At 50.0% G+C, this 22,272-nt stretch overlaps 1 protein-coding gene across 2 annotated transcripts in view; it reads left to right on the top strand.

Moving 5' to 3' along the window:
• Nucleotides 1–3,537: 3,537 nt before the first annotated feature.
• The window catches only part of pemt (phosphatidylethanolamine N-methyltransferase), a 22,749-nt gene continuing 4,014 nt past the window's right edge, over nt 3,538–22,272 (top strand). Inside the window, exons 1-5 of one of the 2 annotated variants that reach the window (XM_072671956.1) lie at nt 3,538–3,780; nt 6,056–6,163; nt 7,259–7,374; nt 13,079–13,224; nt 17,450–17,561. In XM_072671956.1, coding sequence (XP_072528057.1) covers nt 3,724–3,780; nt 6,056–6,163; nt 7,259–7,374; nt 13,079–13,224; nt 17,450–17,561 — 539 coding nt within the window. In that variant the 5' untranslated portion in view covers nt 3,538–3,723. The remainder of the gene's footprint in view (nt 3,781–6,055; nt 6,164–7,258; nt 7,375–13,078; nt 13,225–17,449; nt 17,562–22,272) is intronic. The other variant, XM_072671955.1, reaches the window with a different exon arrangement.

The raw sequence follows: 22,272 nt of genomic DNA, 5'->3' as shown, positions 1-22,272 counted from the left end.
AGTCAGGAGTGTACTGTAGATGTGATGGTGGGTTAGGAGAGTACTGTAGATGTGATGGTGGATCAGGAGTGTACTGTAGATGTGATGGTGGGTCAGGAGTGTACTGTAGATGTGATGGTGGGTCAGGAGTGTACTGTAGATGTGATGGTGGGTCAGGAGTGTACTGTAGATGTGATGGTGGGTCAGGAGTGTACTGTAGATGTGATGGTGGGTCAGTCAGGAGTGTACTGTAGATGTGATGGTGGGTCAGTCAGGAGTGTACTGTAGATGTGATGGTGGGTCAGGAGTGTACTGTAGATGTGATGGTGGGTCAGTCAGGAGTGTACTGTAGATGTGATGGTGGGTTAGGAGAGTACTGTAGATGTGACGGTGGGTCAGTCAGGAGCATACTGTAGATGTGACGGTGGGTCAGTCAGGAGCGTACTGTAGATGTGATGGTGGGTCAGGAGCGTACTGTAGATGTGACGGTGGGTCAGTCAGGGAGCGTACTGTAGATGTGATGGTGGGTCAGGAGCGTACTGTAGATGTGATGGTGGGTCAGTCAGGAGTGTACTGTAGATGTGATGGTGGGTCAGGAGCGTACTGTAGATGTGATGGTGGGTCAGTCAGGAGCGTACTGTAGATGTGATGGTGGGTCAGGAGCATACTGTAGATGTGATGGTGGGTCAGTCAGGAGCATACTGTAGATGTGACGGTGGGTCAGTCAGGAGCGTACTGTAGATGTGATGGTGGGTTAGGAGAGTACTGTAGATGTGATGGTGGGTCAGGAGTGTACTGTAGATGTGATGGTGGGTCAGGAGTGTACTGTAGATGTGATGGTGGGTCAGGAGTGTACTGTAGATGTGATGGTGGGTCAGTCAGGAGTGTACTGTAGATGTGATGGTGGGTCAGGAGTGTACTGTAGATGTGATGGTGGGTCAGTCAGGAGTGTACTGTAGATGTGATGGTGGGTTAGGAGAGTACTGTAGATGTGACGGTGGGTCAGTCAGGAGCATACTGTAGATGTGACGGTGGGTCAGTCAGGAGCGTACTGTAGATGTGATGGTGGGTCAGGAGCGTACTGTAGATGTGACGGTGGGTCAGTCAGGAGCGTACTGTAGATGTGATGGTGGGTCAGGAGCGTACTGTAGATGTGATGGTGGGTCAGTCAGGAGTGTACTGTAGATGTGATGGTGGGTCAGGAGCGTACTGTAGATGTGATGGTGTGGTCAGTCAGGAGCGTACTGTAGATGTGATGGTGGGTCAGGAGCATACTGTAGATGTGACGGTGGGTCAGTCAGGAGCGTACTGTAGATGTGATGGTGGGTCAGGAGCGTACTGTAGATGTGATGGTGGGTCAGTCAGGAGTGTACTGTAGATGTGATGGTGGGTCAGGAGCGTACTGTAGATGTGATGGTGGGTCAGTCAGGAGTGTACTGTAGATGTGATGGTGGGTTAGGAGAGTACTGTAGATGTGATGGTGGATCAGGAGTGTACTGTAGATGTGATGGTGGGTCAGGAGTGTACTGTAGATGTGATGGTGGGTCAGTCAGGAGTGTACTGTAGATGTGATGGTGGGTCAGGAGTGTACTGTAGATGTGACGGTGGGTCAGTCAGGAGTGTACTGTAGATGTGATGGTGGGTTAGGAGAGTACTGTAGATGTGATGGTGGATCAGGAGTGTACTGTAGATGTGATGGTGGGTCAGGAGTGTACTGTAGATGTGATGGTGGGTCAGTCAGGAGTGTACTGTAGATGTGACGGTGGGTCAGTCAGGAGTGTACTGTAGATGTGATGGTGGGTCAGGAGTGTACTGTAGATGTGATGGTGGGTCAGGAGTGTACTGTAGATGTGATGGTGGGTCAGTCAGGAGTGTACTGTAGATGTGACGGTGGGTCAGGAGTGTACTGTAGATGTGACGGTGGGTCAGTCAGGAGTGTACTGTAGATGTGATGGTGGGTTAGGAGAGTACTGTAGATGTGATGGTGGATCAGGAGTGTACTGTAGATGTGATGGTGGGTCAGGAGTGTACTGTAGATGTGATGGTGGGTCAGTCAGGAGTGTACTGTAGATGTGACGGTGGGTCAGTCAGGAGTGTACTGTAGATGTGATGGTGGGTCAGGAGTGTACTGTAGATGTGATGGTGGGTCAGTCAGGAGTGTACTGTAGATGTGACGGTGGGTCAGTCAGGAGTGTACTGTAGATGTGATGGTGGGTCAGTCAGGAGTGTACTGTAGATGTGATGGTAGATCAGGAGTGTACTGTAGATGTGATGGTGGGTCAGTCAGGAGTGTACTGTAGATGTGACGGTGGGTCAGTCAGGAGTGTACTGTAGATGTGATGGTGGGTCAGGAGTGTACTGTAGATGTGATGGTGGGTCAGTCAGGAGTGTACTGTAGATGTGACGGTGGGTCAGGAGTGTACTGTAGATGTGACGGTGGGTCAGTCAGGAGTGTACTGTAGATGTGATGGTAGATCAGGAGTGTACTGTAGATGTGATGGTGGGTCAGTCAGGAGCGTACTGTAGATGTGATGGTGGGTCAGTCAGGAGCGTGCTGTAGATGTGATGGTGGGTCAGTCAGGAGCGTACTGTAGATGTGATGGTGGGTCAGTAGGAGTGTACTGTAGATGTGATGGTGGGTCAGTCAGGAGTGTGCTGTAGATGTGATGGTGGGTCAGTCAGGAGTGTGCTGTAGATGTGATGGTGGGTCAGTCAGGAGTGTACTGTAGATGTGATGGTGGGTCAGTCAGGAGTGCAGTAGATGTGATGGTGGGTCACTCAGGAGTGTACTGTAGATGTGATGGTGGATCAGTCAGGAGTGTACTGTAGATGTGATGGTGGATCAGTCAGGAGTGTACTGTAGATGTGATGGTGGGTCAGTCAGGAGTGTACTGTAGATGTGATGGTGGGTCAGTCAGGAGTGTACTGTAGATGTGATGGTGGATCGGTCAGGAGTGTACTGTAGATGTGATGGTGGATCGGTCAGGAGTGTGCTGTAGATGTGATGGTGGATCGGTCAGGAGTGTGCTGTAGATGTGATGGTGGATCGGTCAGGAGTGTACTGTAGATGTGATGGTGGGTCAGTCAGGAGTGTACTGTAGATGTGATGGTGGGTCAGTCAGGAGTGTACTGTAGATGTGATGGTGGATCAGTCAGGAGTGTACTGTAGATGTGATCATATAATAAATGGACCGTGTTTGGCTTTGATTTCACTGGTCATAAGTATATGGACACTGATATTTTGGTGTGTTAACTGAGTAAATAGAGTTTGGGTGGTTTTACCAGACTGAGAGTCACCTCCACAGCGGACTGCCCCAGTGGGCATGAAAGCTGGACCACCACCCCACCTTCATCTCCCCGCTTCATATAAAGAGGAGCGTGTTCTTCTCCAAGAGGGGTCGAACAATCAAATCCTCCTCGCAGCAATGTTCCAGGATCAGAACCTGGCCTCATTAATATCCCGCCCCGCCCATAACCGCGGAGCACGTGGAGGTTCTGCAGGCTGAGGCTGAGCGCGAGCGTCTGCTCTGCAGGTTCCTTTTCTACGGGTTAAACTACACTACCCATGATGCACCGCAGCGGGTCGAAGTTAAACTGTCATGTCTGCCTCGGGATCAGCGCTGGGTTAGGGCTCGTGCAGAAGTTCATGTGGGGTGAGGTTCTGCAGCGCGGGGTGAGGTTCTCCAGCGCGGGGTGAGGTTCTGCAGCGCGGGGTGAGGTTCTCCAGCGCGGGGTGAGGGGTGAATGAGCGGCGCTGAGCTGGACTGCTGCGGAGGACTCAGCAACGTGGACTACACACAGGTACCTAGCCCTGAACACCAGCCTCGCGCACAGGTACCTAGCCCTGAACACCAGCCTCGCGCACAGGTACCTAGCCCTGAACACCAGCCTCGCGCACAGGTACCTAGCCCTGAACACCAGCCTCGCGCACAGGTACCTAGCCCTGAACACCAGCCTCGCGCACAGGTACCTAGCCCTGAACACCAGCCTCGCGCATCGGCTCTCTGCTCTTTACTGGGGGTTCAACGTTGTCCGATTGTGGAACTCTCTGGTCCACCTTAAATACCCCAGCAGTTCCAGTGAACCGCCCGGGGCGCCAGACTGGACCTGCTGCGGCGTTTAAGGTGGACCGGAGAGTTAGTGAAACCAGCCTACTCCAGCCTCTACAGCCTAATAAAACCTGATTATTAATAATATTATTATTATTATTATATATTATTATTATAATTAGATAATATATTATTATTGTTACTATTTATAAAACATATGTATATTATTTATGAAATATTATTATTATAATTAGATTATATTATTATTATAATTAGATTATATATTATTGTTATTATTTATAAAACATTATTATATATATATATTAATATTGTTTATGAAATATTATTATTATATTATTTTCTGCGCCCCTGTCCCTGTCCCCACCTCCCCTGTCCCTGCAGACGCCCCCCCGTCCCTGTCCCTGCAGACGCCCCCCGCGCCCCTGTCCCTGTCCCTGCAGACGCCCCCCCGTCCCTGCCCCCCGCCTCTCTCAGTGCTGAGGAGCAGTGTGTCTGATGGCTGTAATTTCTCAGATTTTTCTGTTATTGAAGTTTTATTGAAAAGAGAAACATGTTTATTAATGACCTCCTCTTCCTCTCTCCTCCTCCTCTCCTCACTCCTCACTCCTCCTCCTCCTCCTCACTCCTCCTCACCACTCCTCACTCCTCCACCTCCTTCTCTCCTCTCTCCTCCTCCTCCTCTCTCCTCCTCTCTCCTTCTCTCCTCTCTCCTCCTTCCACTCTCTCCTCCCTTCCTCACACCTCTCCTCACTCCTCCTCTCCTCACTCCTCCACTCCTCACTCCTCCTCTCTCCACTCTCACTCCTCCACACCTCACTCCTCACTCTCCTCACACCTCCTCCCTCACCACACCCTTCCTCTTCCTCACTCCTCCTCTCTCCTTCTCTTCCTCTCTCCTTCTCTCTCTCTCCTCCTCCCTCTTCCTCATCCTCCTCCTCTCCTCCTCTTCCTCACTCCTCCTCTTCCTCTCTCTTCCTTTCTCCTCTTCCTCTCAACCCCTGCTTTTCCTCTCTCCTCCTCTTCCTCTCCTCCTCCTCCTCCTCTCTCCTTCTCTTCCTCTCCTCCTCCTCTCTCCTTCTCTTCTCTCTCCTCCTCCTCCTCTCTCCTTCTCTTCCTCTCCTCCTCCTCCTCTCTCCTTCTCTTCCTCTCCTCCTCTCTCCTTCTCTTCCTCTCCTCCTCCTCCTCTTCTCTCCTCCTCTTCCTCTCTCCTTCTCTTCCTCTCCCTCCTCTCTCTCCTTCTCTTCCTCTCCTCCTCTCTCCTTCTCTTCCTCTCCTCCTCTTCCTCTCTCCTTCTCTTCCTCTCCTCCTCCTCTCTCCTTCTCTTCCTCTCCTCCTCTCTCCTTCTCTTCCTCTCCTCCTCCTCCTCTCTCCTTCTCTTCCTCTCCTCCTCCTCTCTCCTTCTCTTCCTCTCCTCCTCCTCTCTCCTTCTCTTCCTCTCCTCCTCCTCTCTCCTTCTCTTCCTCTCCTCCTCTCTCCTTCTCTTCCTCTCCTCCTCTTCCTCTCTCCTCCTCTTCCTCTCCTCCTCCTCTCTCCTTCTCTTCCTCTCCTCCTCCTCTCTCCTTCTCTTCCTCTCCTCCTCCTCCTCCTCCTCTCTCCTTCTCTTCCTCTCCTCCTCTCTCCTTCTCTTCCTCTCCTCCTCCTCCTCTTCTCTCCTCCTCTTCCTCTCTCCTTCTCTTCCTCTCCTCCTCCTCTCTCCTTCTCTTCCTCTCCTCCTCCTCCTCTTCTCTCCTCCTCTTCCTCTCTCCTCCTCTTCCTCTCCTCCTCCTCTCTCCTTCTCTTCCTCTCCTCCTCTCTCCTTCTCTTCCTCTCCTCTCCTCCTCCTCTTCTCTCCTCCTCTTCCTCTCTCCTTCTCTTCCTCTCCTCCTCCTCCTCCTCTCTCCTTCTCTTCCTCTCCTCCTCCTCCTCTTCTCTCCTCCTCTTCCTCTCTCCTTCTCTTCCTCTCCTCCTCCTCCTCCTCCTCCTCTCTCCTCCTTCCTCTCCTCCTCCTCCTCTCTCCTCTTCCTCAGGTGGACATGTCTGTACTGTCTGAGCTGATGAGGCACATTGACCCCGCTGACCCTCGGTTCTGTGTGGCGGTCATCGCCATCATCTTCAACCCTTTCTTCTGGAACGTGGTGAGCTTCAGCGCCGAGACCCAAATCCACTCCCACTCCAGTCGCCCGGCTCCTCTCCCATTTCTGATAAGACGGTTCTCTATCAGAACCAGGCCGGGGTGGGTGGGTCGGGTCGGCGCGGCCGGGTCGGGTCGGCCGGGTCGGGTGAGGACAGATTGGTGTGTGCTATGGCAGTATGTTCTGTTCTGCAGGGATCTGAGACCCTCACAGCTCCAGCAGGCACTAATCTGCTTATACAGGTCTGAATGTGTGTGTGTGTGTGAGTGTGTGTGTGTACATAATCACACACACACTCACTCACTCACTCACTCACTCACTCACTCACACACACACACACACACACACTCGCACTCACACATACGCACTCACACTCACTCACTCACACACTCACTCACTCCCTCACTCACTCACACACACACACACTCGCACTCACACTCACTCACTCACTCACTCTCTCTCACTCACTCACACACACACACACACACACACACACACACACACACACTCGCACTCACACATATACACACACACACACACTCTCTCACTCAGGAGGAGAGTTCAGAGGAGATGTGTGATCTAAAGCAGAACACACTGCTGGTGGGAGCTGGACGAGCTGCTGTCCCGCGCCGGGTCTCCACAGCAGGGCCCTGCGTTTGCAGAGCGCTAGCTCGCTGTTAGCATTGGCGTTAGCGTACTGGGCACAGAGTATGTTCTGGACATGACTGTCCTCTCTCTGGGTGGGCAGCACGGCCCTCCCTCTCCCCTGTCGCTCAGCGTGGGTGATGATAGCACCATGTGATAGGGGTTCTAGATAGTGGGAGAACTGATGGAGTGATGTCAGAGTGCTAAATGTTTTTACTGCAGGTTTATTTAACGGAGACTCTGGCCGTTGACCCGCGCTGACCCGCGCTGACCCCGTTCATATCCGTTTCGGTGGGTTTCAGAACTCAGCCCCCAGTTTAACCCTCATGTTTACTCTGTTCCCCGAGCCCGCTGTGTCCCCCGTGGTGATGGTCAATACTGGACGGAGGGTTGAAACTGCTGTCTCAGCCTGCTGACCGATCTCTGACCGGTCTGTGCTCTTGTGTGTTTCAGGTTGCCAGGTGGGAGCACCGGACGCGGGGGCTGACCCGGTTGTTTGGAAGTCCGTATGTGGCGTGCTACTGCCTCGGCTTCCTCATTCTGCTCCTCAACGTTTACCGCAGTCACAGGTAGACCCACACCTCCAGTCCAGTCCCACACCTCCAGTCCAGTCCCCACACCTCCAGTCCAGTCCCACACCTCCAGACCAGTCCCACACCTCCAGACCAGTCCCACACCTCCAGACCAGTCTCTCACCTCCAGACCAGTCCCACACCTCCAGACCAGTCCCACACCTCCAGACCAGTCCCACACCTCCAGACCAGTCCCACACCTGAAGAAATCCCAGAATTCACTCTTGTATTATAGAGCACCACAGGAGGCTACAGTACAGCCTCCAAACATGGTGGAGGTAGTTTCACCATCAACAGCTCACAGTGAGAGCTAGCCAGACTACAGTCCAGCCTCCAAACATGGTGGAGGTAGTTTCATAAAAATTAAATGGACAGTGTTTGACACCGCATCCTCTTCACTGGTCATAAGTATTTGGACAGATATGTTGATGTGTTTAGGTGGGAAAGTTGGTCTGCATCAAACATTACTGAAGTGAATTAACAGAGTTTGTATGGATTTACCATCGGTTACAGCGCCCCCCTCAGTCTGCTGCGGTTAGGAGGTAGTGTTTAGACTGGCTCTGTTCTCAACTCCCCTCACTCTCTCTCTCTCTCTCTCTCTCTCTCTCTCTCTATGTTTGTTGCCTCTCTCGTCCTCACTCGTTCCATTTATTACAGTGCATATGTCAGTGTTGCCATGGCACCCTGTGTCTGTCTAAGCTGTCGCTGGTGTCATCTACCTTACATGTGACAGCTGCTAGCTGTGTGTGTGTGTGTGTGTGTGTGTGTGTGTGTGTGTGTGTGTGTGTGTAGATTGGTCTAGTTTGCTCTTTTTGAAGATGCTGTTGCTTCAGGTCAGTGATTTAAAGACCCTCTGTGTTTAGAGCAGCACACGTAGCTAGAGCAGTGTAGCTGTGTGTGTGTGTGTGTGTGTGTGTGTGCACGCCCTGAAGACCCTGTGCAGGAGACGAGCCTCTGATGGGTGAAAATGTACTAGGTCAGGCTTGTGAACCCGGCTGGCCTGCTGTAGCCTCGGGGGGGCGTGGGGGGATTTTCATGGGGGGAGGTTTCATAACAACAGGGCAGAAGGGTCAGATTTCCATGGAAATGCAGCAGCAGCCAGTCAGTTAGCTCCATATGCACAGGGCAGGTGAAGTAGGCTGTGTGTGTGTGTGTGTGTGTGTGTGTGTGTGTGTGTGTGTGTGTGTGTGTGTGTGATTCTCTGACGTGAGCAGTCAGGAGATCGAGCCATGGGGGAGACAACAAGCCTTTGTATTAGGAAGCTCCTCCCACCTCCAAGGTCCATCAGCAGCAGGGAGTTTGATTGCATCCAGCACCGTGAGCGCAGCACGTCGGTATGCTATCGGCTTCCTGCCGTCCTCCCGCTGATCTCCCGGGGGTCGGGAACCGAGAGCAGGTGGATTAGGGCTTTGTGGTGTGGTGCTGGCCGGTAGCTAGAGCGGAGAACCTGCAGTCCTGGACACACGGTCCTGATTGTGTTTCCCTCAGAGGTGGAGAATGAGGAAATCAGAGACCACCCATGGAGCGTTTCATCATGCAGATTAGTGAAGAGTCTCATCACGTCCCTCAGGATCTGCAGCTCACTGGACTGAGGACTGAGGGACATGTGGAGCTATTCTTAGCACAGTCTCTGTAGACTCCAGACTCCAGTCTCTGTAGACTCCAGACTCCAGTCTCTGTAGACTCCAGACTCAAGACTCTGTAGACTCCAGACTCCAGTCTCTGTAGACTCCAGACTCAAGACTCTGTAGACTCCAGACTCAAGACTCTGTAGACTCCAGACTCTGTAGACTCCAGACTCCAGTCTCTGTAGACTCCAGACTCCAGTCTCTGTAGACTCCAGACTCCAGTCTCTGTAGACTCCAGACTCAAGACTCTGTAGACTCCAGACTCAAGACTCTGTAGACTCCAGACTCCAGTCTCCGTAGACTCCAGACTCTGTAGACTCCAGACTCCAGTCTCTGTAGACTCCAGACTCCAGTCTCTGTAGACTCCACACTCTAGACTCTGTAGACTCCACACTCTAGACTCTGTAGACTCCACACTCTAGACTCTGTAGACTCCAGACTCAAGACTCTGTAGACTCCAGACTCTAGACTCTGTAGACTCCACACTCCAGTCTCTGTAGACTCCAGTCTCCGTAGTCTCCAGTCTCCGTAGTCTCCAGTCTCCGTAGACTCCAGTCTCTGTAGACTCCACACTCCAGTCTCTGTAGACTCCACACTCCAGTCTCTGTAGACTCCAGACTCTAGACTCTGTAGACTCCAGACTCTAGACTCTGTAGACTCCACACTCCAGTCTCTGTAGACTCCAGACTCTAGACTCTGTAGACTCCAGACTCTAGACTCTGTAGACTCCAGACTCCAGTCTCTGTAGACTCCAGACTCCAGTCTCTGTAGACTCCAGACTCCAGTCTCTGTAGACTCCAGACTCCAGTCTCTGTAGACTCCACACTCTAGACTCTGTAGACTCCAGACTCCAGTCTCTGTAGACTCCAGACTCCAGTCTCTGTAGACTCCACACTCTAGACTCTGTAGACTCCAGACTCCAGTCTCTGTAGACTCCAGTCTCCGTAGTCTCCAGTCTCCGTAGACTCTAGTCTCTGTAGTCTCCAGGCTCCAGTCTCTGTAGACTCCAGGCTCCAGTCTCTGTAGACTCCAGACTCTCTGCACTGTTGTAGGAAGCTGTTTTTTGTATAGAACACTGTCCCGTCATAACCATCACCATCCCCAGCCCATTCCATCATCAGCCAGTAGACATTGTTACGAGAGCTACCTGTAGGAGCAGCGCTTTCTGACCACTGGCAATAATAATAAGAACAAGACGAGTTATTATTATTATTATTGTTGTTGTTGTTGTACAGTAAAACTGTATTAAACTATATTTATATTTAAATATATTTCATTTTTTAACCCAAAAAAACAGTCATTGTTTAGTGTCTACCTGTAATTAACTCTATATAACACTAGACCAAACCCTAATAACCCGTCTACCTGTAATTAACTCTATATAACACTAGACCAAACCCTAATAACCCGTCTACCTGTAATTAACTCTATATAACACTAGACCAAACCCTAATAACCCGTCTACCTGTAATTAACTCTATATAACACTAGAACCCTAATAACCCGTCTACCTGTAATTAACTCTATATAACACTAGACCAAACCCTAATAACCCGTCTACCTGTAATTAACTCTATATAACACTAGACCAAACCCTGATAACCCGTCTACCTGTAATTAACTCTATATAACACTAGACCAAACCCTAATAACCCGTCTACCTGTAATTAACTCTATATAACACTAGACCAAACCCTGATAACCCGTCTACCTGTAATTAACTCTATATAACACTAGACCAAACCCTGATAACCCGTCTACCTGTAATTAACTCTATGTAACACTAGAACCCTAATAACCCGTCTACCTGTAATTAACTCTATATAACACTAGACCAAACCCTGATAACCCGTCTACCTGTAATTAACTCTATATAACATTAGACCAAACCCAGATAACCCGTCTACCTGTAATTAACTCTATATAACACTAGACCAAACCCTGATAACCTGTCTACCTGTAATTAACTCTATATAACACTAGAATCCTGATAATCCGTCTACCTGTAATTAACTCTATATAACACTAGAACCCTAATAACCCGTCTACCTGTAATTAACTCTATATAACACTAGAATCCTAATAACCCGTCTACCTGTAATTAACTCTATATAACACTAGAACCCTAATAACCCGTCTACCTGTAACTAACTCTATATAACACTAGAACCCTAATAACCCGTCTACCTGTAATTAACTCTATATAACACTAGACCAAACCCTAATAACCCGTCTACCTGTAATTAACTCTATATAACACTAGACCAAACCCCGATAACCCGTCTACCTGTAATTAACTCTATATAACACTAGACTAAACCCTGATAACCCGTCTACCTGTAATTAACTCTATATAACACTAGAACCCTGATAACCCGTCTACCTGTAATTAACTCTATATAACACTAGAACCCTGATAACCCGTCTACCTGTAATTAACTCTATATAACACTAGACTAAACCCTGATAACCCGTCTACCTGTAATAACTCTATATAACACTAGAACCCTAATAACCCATCTACCTGTAATTAACTCTATATAACACTAGAACCCTAATAACCCGTCTACCTGTAATTAACTGTATATAACACTAGAACCCTAATAACCCGTCTACCTGTAATTAACTCTATATAACACTAGACCAAACCCTAATAACCCGTCTACCTGTAATTAACTCTATATAACACTAGACCAAACCCTAATAACCCGTCTACCTGTAATTAACTCTATATAACACTAGAACCCTAATAACCCGTCTACCTGTAATTAACTCTATATAACACTAGACCAAACCCTAATAACCCGTCTACCTGTAATTAACTCTATATAACACTAGAACCCTAATAACCCGTCTACCTGTAATTAACTCTATATAACACTAGACCAAACCCTAATAACCCGTCTACCTGTAATTAACTCTATATAACACTAGAATCCTAATAACCCGTCTACCTGTAATTAACTCTATATAACACTAGACCAAACCCTAATAACCCGTCTACCTGTAATTAACTCTATATAACACTAGACCAAACCCTAATAACCCGTCTACCTGTAATTAACTCTATATAACACTAGACTAAACCCTAATAACCCATCTACCTGTAATTAACTCTATATAACACTAGACTAAACCCTAATAACCCGTCTACCTGTAATTAACTCTATATAACACTAGACCAAACCCTAATAACCCGTCTACCTGTAATTAACTCTATATAACACTAGACTAAACCCTAATAACCCGTCTACCTGTAATTAACTCTATATAACACTAGACTAAACCCTAATAACCCGTCTACCTGTAATTAACTCTATATAACACTAGAACCCTAATAACCCGTCTACCTGTAATTAACTCTATATAACACTAGACCAAACCCTAATAACCCGTCTACCTGTAATTAACTCTATATAACACTAGAATCCTAATAACCCGTCTACCTGTAATTAACTCTATATAACACTAGACCAAACCCTAATAACCCGTCTACCTGTAATTAACTCTATATAACACTAGACTAAACCCTAATAACCCGTCTACCTGTAATTAACTCTATATAACACTAGACTAAACCCTAATAACCCGTCTACCTGTAATTAACTCTATATAACACTAGAATCCTAATAACCCGTCTACCTGTAATTAACTCTATATAACACTAGAATCCTAATAACCCGTCTACCTGTAATTAACTCTATATAACACTAGAACCCTAATAACCCGTCTACCTGTAATTAACTCTATATAACACTAGAACCCTAATAACCCGTCTACCTGTAATTAACTCTATATAACACTAGAACCCTAATAACCCGTCTACCTGTAATTAACTCTATATAACACTAGAACCCTAATAACCCGTCTACCTGTAATTAACTCTATATAACACTAGAACCCTAATAACCCGTCTACCTCACTCTGTGACCCTCCTGTGATCGTGTCATGCATCCTGGGTGTTGGTCATGCAGTAAGGTCCTGGCTCTCTGGAGAGGAGGGTTTCAGATCTGTGAAGGTGAGCTGCACCTGTCTAAACTCCTAAGCTCCTGCATGCTCCTCCTCTCTGACAGCATCACCGTGGCGATGAAGGGTCAGCCTCGGCTGGAGCTGATGGACCAAGTGCAGGTGTTCTACGCGGGCGCTGCTCTGCTGGCCGTGGGGTCGCTGTTCGTCATCAGCAGCTTCCTGGCGCTGGGCTTCACCGGGACCTTCCTTGGTAGGTACCTCCTACACCCCAGCAGGGCTTGGAGCGAGCGAGGGAGGGGGGGAGGGGGAGTGAGGGAGGGAGGTTTGCACAGCTGTTGCTGTCGCGCTTTTAGCACCATTAAAGTGCAGTGAATGACTGTATTAGAGTCATTAGAGTCATTAGAGCTCTCGCGCAGGTCATTCACTTTCACAGCTCCTGAAGCTCCAGCAGAACAGACCTGCTGAACTGCTAGCTCTGACCTCCTTCCCTCCACCTCTCGAAATCCCCTAGAGAACGCTGGTCTCTCCCTCAGAGACCCTGAACCTTACGCCCCCCAGAGAACCACTGATAAGAGGAAAGGGGGGGGGGCTGCCAGGTGTGCTAGTGGAGGACTTTTGTCCTAAACTGGGTCAGAGGAAGAGAGAGAGTGGTGAGTGTGTGTGGGTGGAGGGGATGGGTGGGGGGTGGCAGGGTGGTGTTATGTAGCTCCACACACTGCTCCACTTCTTCAACAGCCTGGCCTGAATTCACATAACCAGGTGAGTCAAACAGGAGCTTCATCAGAGCTGACCTCAAACCACAGCGCGAGAGAGGATAGACACAGAGAGAGAGAGAGAGAGAGGGAGCGCGAGAGAGGATAGACACAGAGAGAGAGAGAGAGAGAGAGAGGATAGAAAGAGAGAGAGGGAGCGCGAGAGAGGATAGACAGACAGACAGAGAGAGAGAGAGAGAGAGAGAGAGGGAGCGCGAGAGAGGATAGACAGACAGACAGAGAGAGAGAGAGAGAGAGAGGGAGCGCGAGAGAGGATAGACAGACAGACAGAGAGAGAGAGAGAGAGAGAGAGGGAGCGCGAGAGAGGATAGACAGAAAGAGAGAGAGGATAGAAAGAGAGAGAGGGAGCGCGAGAGAGGATAGACAGAGAGAGAGAGAGAGGGAGCGCGAGAGAGGATAGACAGAGAGAGAGAGGGAGCGCGAGAGAGGATAGACAGAGAGAGAGAGGGAGCGCGAGAGAGGATAGACAGAGAGAGAGAGAGGGAGCGCGAGAGAGGATAGACAGAGAGAGAGGGAGCGCGAGAGAGGATAGACAGAGAGAGAGGGAGCGCGAGAGAGGATAGACAGAGAGAGAGAGAGGGAGCGCGAGAGAGGATAGACAGAGAGAGAGAGAGCGCGAGAGAGGATAGACAGACAGAGAGAGAGAGGGAGCGCGAGAGAGGATAGACAGAGAGAGAGAGAGCGCGAGAGAGGATAGACAGAGAGAGAGGGAGCGCGAGAGAGGATAGACAGAGAGAGAGAGAGAGAGGGAGCGCGAGAGAGGATAGACAGAGAGAGAGAGGGAGCGCGAGAGAGGATAGACAGAGAGAGAGAGAGGGAGCGCGAGAGAGGATAGACAGAGAGAGAGAGAGAGAGAGGGAGCGCGAGAGAGGATAGACAGACAGAGAGAGAGAGAGAGGGAGCGCGAGAGAGGATAGACAGAGAGAGAGAGAGGGAGCGCGAGAGAGGATAGACAGAGAGAGAGAGAGGGAGCGCGAGAGAGGATAGACAGAGAGAGAGAGAGGGAGCGCGAGAGAGGATAGACAGACAGAGAGAGAGAGAGAGGGAGCGCGAGAGAGGATAGACAGAGAGAGAGAGGGAGCGCGAGAGAGGATAGACAGAGAGAGAGAGGGAGCGCGAGAGAGGATAGACAGAGAGAGAGAGAGGGAGCGCGAGAGGATAGACAGAGAGAGAGAGCGCGAGAGAGGATAGACAGAGAGAGAGGGAGCGCGAGAGAGGATAGACAGAGAGAGAGAGAGGGAGCGCGAGAGAGGATAGACAGAGAGAGAGAGAGGGAGAGAGAGAGGGAGCGCTAGAGAGGATAGACAGAGAGAGAGAGAGGGAGAGAGAGAGGGAGCGCTAGAGAGGATAGACAGAGAGAGAGAGAGGGAGAGAGAGAGGGAGCGCTAGAGAGGATAGACAGAGAGAGAGAGAGGGAGCGAGAGAGGGAGCGCTAGAGAGGATAGACAGAGAGAGAGAGAGAGGGAGAGAGAGAGAGGATAGACAGAGAGAGAGAGAGGGAGCGCGAGAGAGGATAGACAGACAGACAGAGAGAGAGAGAGAGGGAGCGCGAGAGAGGATAGACAGAGAGAGAGAGAGAGAGAGCGCGAGAGAGGATAGACAGAGAGAGAGGGAGGGAGCGCGAGAGAGGATAGACAGAGAGAGAGAGAGGGAGCGCGAGAGAGGATAGACAGAGAGAGAGAGAGGGAGCGCGAGAGAGGATAGACAGAGAGAGAGAGGGAGAGAGAGAGGGAGCGCTAGAGAGAGAGAGGGAGCGCGAGAGAGGATAGAGAGAGAGAGGGAGCGCGAGAGAGGATAGACAGAGAGAGAGAGAGGGAGCGCGAGAGAGGATAGACAGAGAGAGAGAGAGAGGGAGCGCGAGAGAGGATAGACAGAGAGAGAGAGAGGGAGCGCGAGAGAGGATAGACAGAGAGAGAGAGAGAGAGCGCGAGAGAGGATAGACAGAGAGAGAGGGAGCGCGAGAGAGGATAGACAGAGAGAGAGAGAGGGAGCGCGAGAGAGGATAGAGAGAGAGGGAGAGAGAGAGGGAGCGCTAGAGAGAGAGAGGGAGCGCGAGAGAGGATAGAGAGAGAGAGGGAGCGCGAGAGAGAATAGAGAGAGAGAGGGAGCGCGAGAGAGGATAGACAAAGAGAGAGAGAGGGAGCGCGAGAGAGGATAGAGAGAGAGGATAGACAAAGAGAGAGAGAGGGAGCGCGAGAGAGGATAGACAAAGAGAGAGAGAGGGAGCGCGAGAGAGGATAGAGAGAGAGGATAGACAAAGAGAGAGAGAGGGAGCGCGAGAGAGGATAGAGAGAGAGGATAGACAAAGAGAGAGAGAGGGAGGGCGAGAGAGGATAGAGAGAGAGAGGGAGGGCGAGAGAGGATAGAGAGAGAGAGGGAGTGCGAGAGAGGATAGACTCCTCTCTGCGGTTCCTCCTCATGCTGTTGGAGAAGGTCTCGGGGTCTGGGTTCCTCTCTGCGGTTCCTCCTCATGCTGTTGGAGAAGGTCTCGGGGTCTGGGTTCCTCTCTGCGGTTCCTCCTCATGCTGTTGGAGAAGGTCTCGGGGTCTGGGTTCCTCTCTGCGGTTCCTCCTCATGCTGTTGGAGAAGGTCTCGGGGTCTGGGTTCCTCTCTGCGGTTCCTCCTCATGCTGTTGGAGAAGGTCTCGGGGTCTGGGTTCCTCTCTGCGGTTCCTCCTCATGCTGTTGGAGAAAGTCTCGGGGTCTGGGTTCCTCTCTGCGGTTATGTGAATGTATCTGTGGGCAGTGAGGGTGGTGTAGTTCCTCTCTCTCCTGGGTCAGATGTTGGTCCATCTTGTACGTCTGTTGGGTCACATGATCAGTATGAGTCAGTGAAGGGTCAGATGTTCTGGCTTCATCATCATCATCTCAAAACGTGCTGCAGCAGGAGCGTGTTCTCTCTGTCTGGTTAAACATGTGATGCTGTTGAAGACCGAGGGAACTGCTAGAGTGGCCCAGGACTCTAATAACATTAATATCCAGTATGAAGCTCTAATAACATTAATATCCAGTATGAAGTTCTAATAACATTAATATCCAGTATGAAGTTCTAATAACATTAATATCCAGTATGAAGCTCTAATAACATTAACATCCAGTATGAAGCTCTAATAACATTAATATCCAGTATGAAGCTCTAATAACATTAATATCCAGTATGAAGTTCTAATAACATTAATATCCAGTATGAAGCTCTAATAACATTAACATCCAGTATGAAGCTCTAATAACATTAATATCCAGTATGAAGCTCTAATAGCATTAATATCCAGTATGAAGTTCTAATAACATTAATATCCAGTATGAAGTTCTAATAGCATTAATATCCAGTATGAAGTTCTAATAACATTAATATCCAGTATGAAGTTCTAATAACATTAATATCCAGTATGAAGTTCTAATATCATTGATATCCAGTATGAAGCTCTAATAACATTGATATCCAGTATGAAGCTCTAATAACATTAATATCCAGTATGAAGCTCTAATAGCATTAATATCCAGTATGAAACTCTAATAGCATTAATATCCAGTATGAAGCTCTAATAACATTAATATCCAGTATGAAGCTCTAATAACATTAATATCCAGTATGAAGCTCTAATAACATTAATATCCAGTATGAAGCTTCGGGTGGAGGTGACCTTCAGGGATGGTGAGAAGGTCTAACACTGCCCTCTCTCCTCTGTGTTTGCTTCTGCAGGCGACTACTTCGGGCTGCTGATGGAGCAGAGGGTGACGGGCTTCCCCTTCAATGTTCTGGAGAACCCGATGTACTGGGGCAGCACTGCTAACTACCTCGGCCTGGCCTTAATGTGAGTCCTGCACTGCGGTCAGAGGACTGTCCCTACTGCAGGACGTCCCCTCTACTCTGCTGCACAGGCTGTTGAAACAGGGCTGGTTGGATGATTTGATTGCATTCAGCCCAACCAGAGCAGTGAGGTCAGGTACTGGTTGGGCACAGGTAGGGTTTGGATGGAGCTCCATCAAATCAGAGCTCCACCCAGTACTGCGCTCCACCAGACAGTGCACACGCTACATACACTTAACACCAACTAAAGGGTCTAGATAACTCCAGCTGGTTGTTGGAGAGGGTCTAGATAAGCTGGAGCAGGGGGTGCTGGAGCAGGGCTAATGGGGAGCAGGGGGTGCTGGGGAGCAGGGGGTGCCGGAGCAGGGGGTGCTGGAGCAGGGGGTGCCGGAGCAGGGCTAATGGGGAGCAGGGGGTGCTGGAGCAGGGGGTGCTGAGGCGCAGGGCTAATTGAGAGCAGGGGGTGCTGAGGAGCAGGGTTAATGGGGAGGAGGGCTAATGGTGAGCAGGGAGTGCTGGAGCAGGGCTAATGGAGAGAAGGGCTAATGGGGAGCAGGGGGTGCTGAAGCAGGGCTAATGGGGAGCAGGGGGTGCTGGGGAGCAGGGCTAATGGGGAGCAGGGCTAATGGGAAGCAGGGGGTGCTGAAGCAGGGCTAATGGGGAGCAGGGGGTGCTGAAGCAGGGCTAATGGGGAGCAGGGGGTGCTGAAGCAGGGCTAATGGGGAGCAGGGCTAATGGGGAGCAGGGGGTGCTGGAGCAGGGCTAATGGGGAGCAGGGGGTGCTGGGGAGCAGGGCTAATGGGGAGCAGGGCTAATGGGAAGCAGGGGGTGCTGAAGCAGGGCTAATGGGGAGCAGGGGGTGCTGAAGCAGGGCTAATGGGGAGCAGGGGGTGCTGAAGCAGGGCTAATGGGGAGCAGGGCTAATGGGGAGCAGGGGGTGCTGGAGCAGGGCTAATGGGAAGCAGGGGGTGCTGAAGCAGGGCTAATGGGGAGCAGGGCTAATGGGGAGCAGGGGGTGCTGGAGCAGGGCTAATGGGGAGCAGGGGGTGCTGGAGCAGGGCGAATGGGGAGCAGCTGTATTAAGGAGAGGCCGGAGCAGCGGCGTGGACTCGGGAACGTGGAGTGACGCAGACAGCTGGAGGCTTTTGGAGCTCAGTGTTCATTCGTTCTTACTCTGGAGGACTTTCTTTTTCTTCCTCAGTGGATGCTGAAAACAGAGCTCTCGCCTGCATGTGGTCACCATGGCAACAGTGGCTAAACGTCTGCTGACTAGCTTGGTTGCTAGGCAGCTGCTGCTGGAGCAAACTATCCCATGGCCCCCAAACCCTCCCGCGTTCTCCTCTCTGCCCCTGTTCTCCACCTGCCTGCAGATTTGTGCCGCCCCACATTCCGATCGATGGAGCCAGCCGCCCCGGCAGGTGACCGCCCCGGCAGGTGACCGCCCCTCTGCTCATGCGTCAGAGACCCCAGCCATGGGAGGAACTGCTGCAAGGTGTGCGTAGAGGAGGTGCAGAGATCGTAAAGGTCAGAGCCACGTCTGGTTGGAGCGCCACCACCTGGCCCAGCCGCTGTTTGGAAGCATGTGGCCTCCTGAAATCTGTTCTGATGTTGGATGATCAGTTCTGCTGCTCCAGCTCATCCTGTTCAAAAGGTATTCAAATGGAGCTCCTCCACCCTCATTCCAGAGAACACAGTTCCTCCACTGCTCCACAGCTCCTCAGTGCTGGGGGGCTTCATACCCCTCTACTAGCCCATGTCTGGATACTTTTGGACATATTGTGCATATCCACACGAGACGGGATTTAGACCTTGAAAGTGACGGGGAGAGGGTGGAGGTGTTCTCCATGTGGTGTCGTTCCAGATAAAGGGTGGAGTAATGTTCTGTTTCAGGTCCGCGGGTGGAGATCTCACACACACACACACTCTCTCTCTCTCTCTCACACACACACACACTCACACACTCACTCACTCACACACTCTCTCTCACACACACTCTCTCACACACACACTCATACACACTCACACACACTCACTCTCTCACACACTCACACACTCTCTCTCACACACTCTCTCACACACTCACTCTCTCTCACACACACACACACACACACTCACACTCACTCACTCACACACACACTCACACACACTCACTCACACACTCTCACACACACACTCACTCACTCTCTCACACACTCTCACACACACACTCACTCTCTCACACACACTCATACACACTCACACACACTCTCTCTCTCACACACACTCTCTCTCACACACACTCACACACTCTCTCACACACACTCACACACTCTCTCACACACACTCACTCACTCTCTCACACACACTCTCTCTCTCACACACACTCTCTCTCTCACACACACACACTCTCTCACACACACTCACTCACTCTCTCACACACACTCATACACACTCACACACACTCTCTCTCACACACTTTCTCACACTCACACACACTCACTCTCTCTCACACACTCACTCTCTCTCACACACACTCACACTCTCTCTCACACACTCACTCTCTCTCACACACACTCACACTCTCTCACACACACACACATTCACACTCTCTCACACACACTCTCTCTCACATCCAGGAGCCGGCTGTTCCTGGATCAGCTGTGCTGTCAGAACCCCGTTCAGTTAGCATACCATGCTAATGCAGGGGTGGGTTCTCCAGGGTTCTCCAGGGTTCTCCAGGGTGCTATCTGCTCATGGAAAAGGCTGTAAACAGTTTCCTGATAGGGCTGCTGGGAAGTCGGGGCTGTCGAGGCTCTGCAGACTGGAAGGTGAAGTTAATGCAGAGCGAACTTTCCCAGGAAGTCGAGGCGTGAGCGCGAGCGCCGGCTGGGTTCCCGCTCAGCTGGGTTCCCGCTCAGCGTCCCCCCCCACCCCCGGGTTTATATCCCATTACTTTCCACTGTCTGGTGAAAACAGCTCGTCACGGCTGTTGATGGAGGAAGTGAGGAAGGAGCGCCACCACTCCCACTGTGGAGATCAGAGCCGGCTCCAGAAGACCAGGCATTCGAACCCTGGTTCAGAAGAGATGTGGGCTGTGCAGGAGCTTCTACCACACCAACACACTCATTACTGTAGTGTACAGTGACCTGCCAGAACATTAGCACCACCTGCCTAATATTGAGTAGGTCCCCTCGTACCGACCGGTCGAGGCGTGGACTCCACAGGACCTCTGAGGGCGTCCTGCTGTGGGCTCTGGCTCCAGGACTAGTGTCAGCTGCAGATCCTGAGAGTCCTGGACGGTGGGCGGGGCCTCCATGAGCATCAGTGAGTCTTGGGAGCCAATATCATCCGTGGCCCTTTCTTGCAGCACCGAGTCCACATGGTTGGGGGTGCTGGAGGTGGAGTAAGGAAGCAGCTGGCATCCCGTTTCTGCTGACCGCCTCCTCACTCGCATCCACTTAACCCACTTCTGGTATGTGTCAGAGGACCCCTGCTCTCCGAGTGAGCTGCGGCCAGACGGAGCGGATCAGAACTGGGCCAGGGGGACAGTGTGGTGTTATCTAGGCCTCTGTGTAATAAAGGGAACAGTGCTCTTAATGTTGTGGAGCGTCGTAGAACGTCCTGCGAACGCTGAGAAAAGAATACCGTAAATATGCAGATTAGCCGCTTTGCCCAAAAAGACACTTCTGCTGCTTTGTGGTTTAGGCCTTGAACTTACACTGAGACGAAGAACCGTGAACATCATCTGCATCTGCGTCTGCATCTGCATCTGTGTCTATATTTACATCTATATCTGCGTCTACACCTGCGTCTATATTTACATCTACATCTGTCTATATTTACGTCTACATCTGCGTCTACATCTGTGTCTATATTTACATCTACATCTGTCTATATTTACATCTATATCTGCGTCTACACCTGCGTCTATATTTACATCTACATCTGTCTATATTTACGTCTACATCTGCGTCTACATCTGTGTCTATATTTACATCTACATCTGTCTATATTTACGTCTACATCTGCGTCTACATCTGTGTCTATATTTACATCTACATCTGTCTATATTTACGTCTACATCTGCGTCTACACCTGTCTATATTTACATCTACATCTGTGTCTACGTTTACATTTACGCCTACATTTACGCCTACATCTGCGTCTATATTTACGTCTACATCTGCGTCTACATCTGTGTCTATATTTACATCTACATCTGTGTCTACGTTTACATTTACGCCTACATCTGCGTCTATATTTACGTCTACATCTGCGTCTACATCTGTGTCTATATTTACATCTACATCTGTGTCTACGTTTACATTTACGCCTACATCTGCGTCTATATTTACATCTACATCTGCGTCTATATTTACATCTACATCTGTCTATATTTACGTCTACATCTGCGTCTACATCTGTGTCTATATTTACATCTACATCTGTCTATATTTACGTCTACATCTGCGTCTACATCTGCGTCTATATTTACATCTACATCTGTCTATATTTACGTCTACATCTGCGTCTACATCTGCGTCTATATTTACATCTACATCTGTCTATATTTACGTCTACATCTGTCTATATTTACGTCTACATCTGTGTCTATATTTACATCTACATCTGTCTATATTTACGTCTACATCTGCGTCTACATCTGCGTCTATATTTACATCTACATCTGTCTATATTTACGTCTACATCTGTCTATATTTACGTCTACATCTGCG

The sequence above is a fragment of the Salminus brasiliensis genome, unplaced genomic scaffold (assembly GCF_030463535.1).
Source record: "Salminus brasiliensis unplaced genomic scaffold, fSalBra1.hap2 scaffold_110, whole genome shotgun sequence".
In the NCBI taxonomy this organism is placed as follows: domain Eukaryota; kingdom Metazoa; phylum Chordata; class Actinopteri; order Characiformes; family Bryconidae; genus Salminus; species Salminus brasiliensis.
Note: the sequence above shows the minus strand (reverse complement) of the source record. Positions and strands in the feature narration are given on the sequence as shown.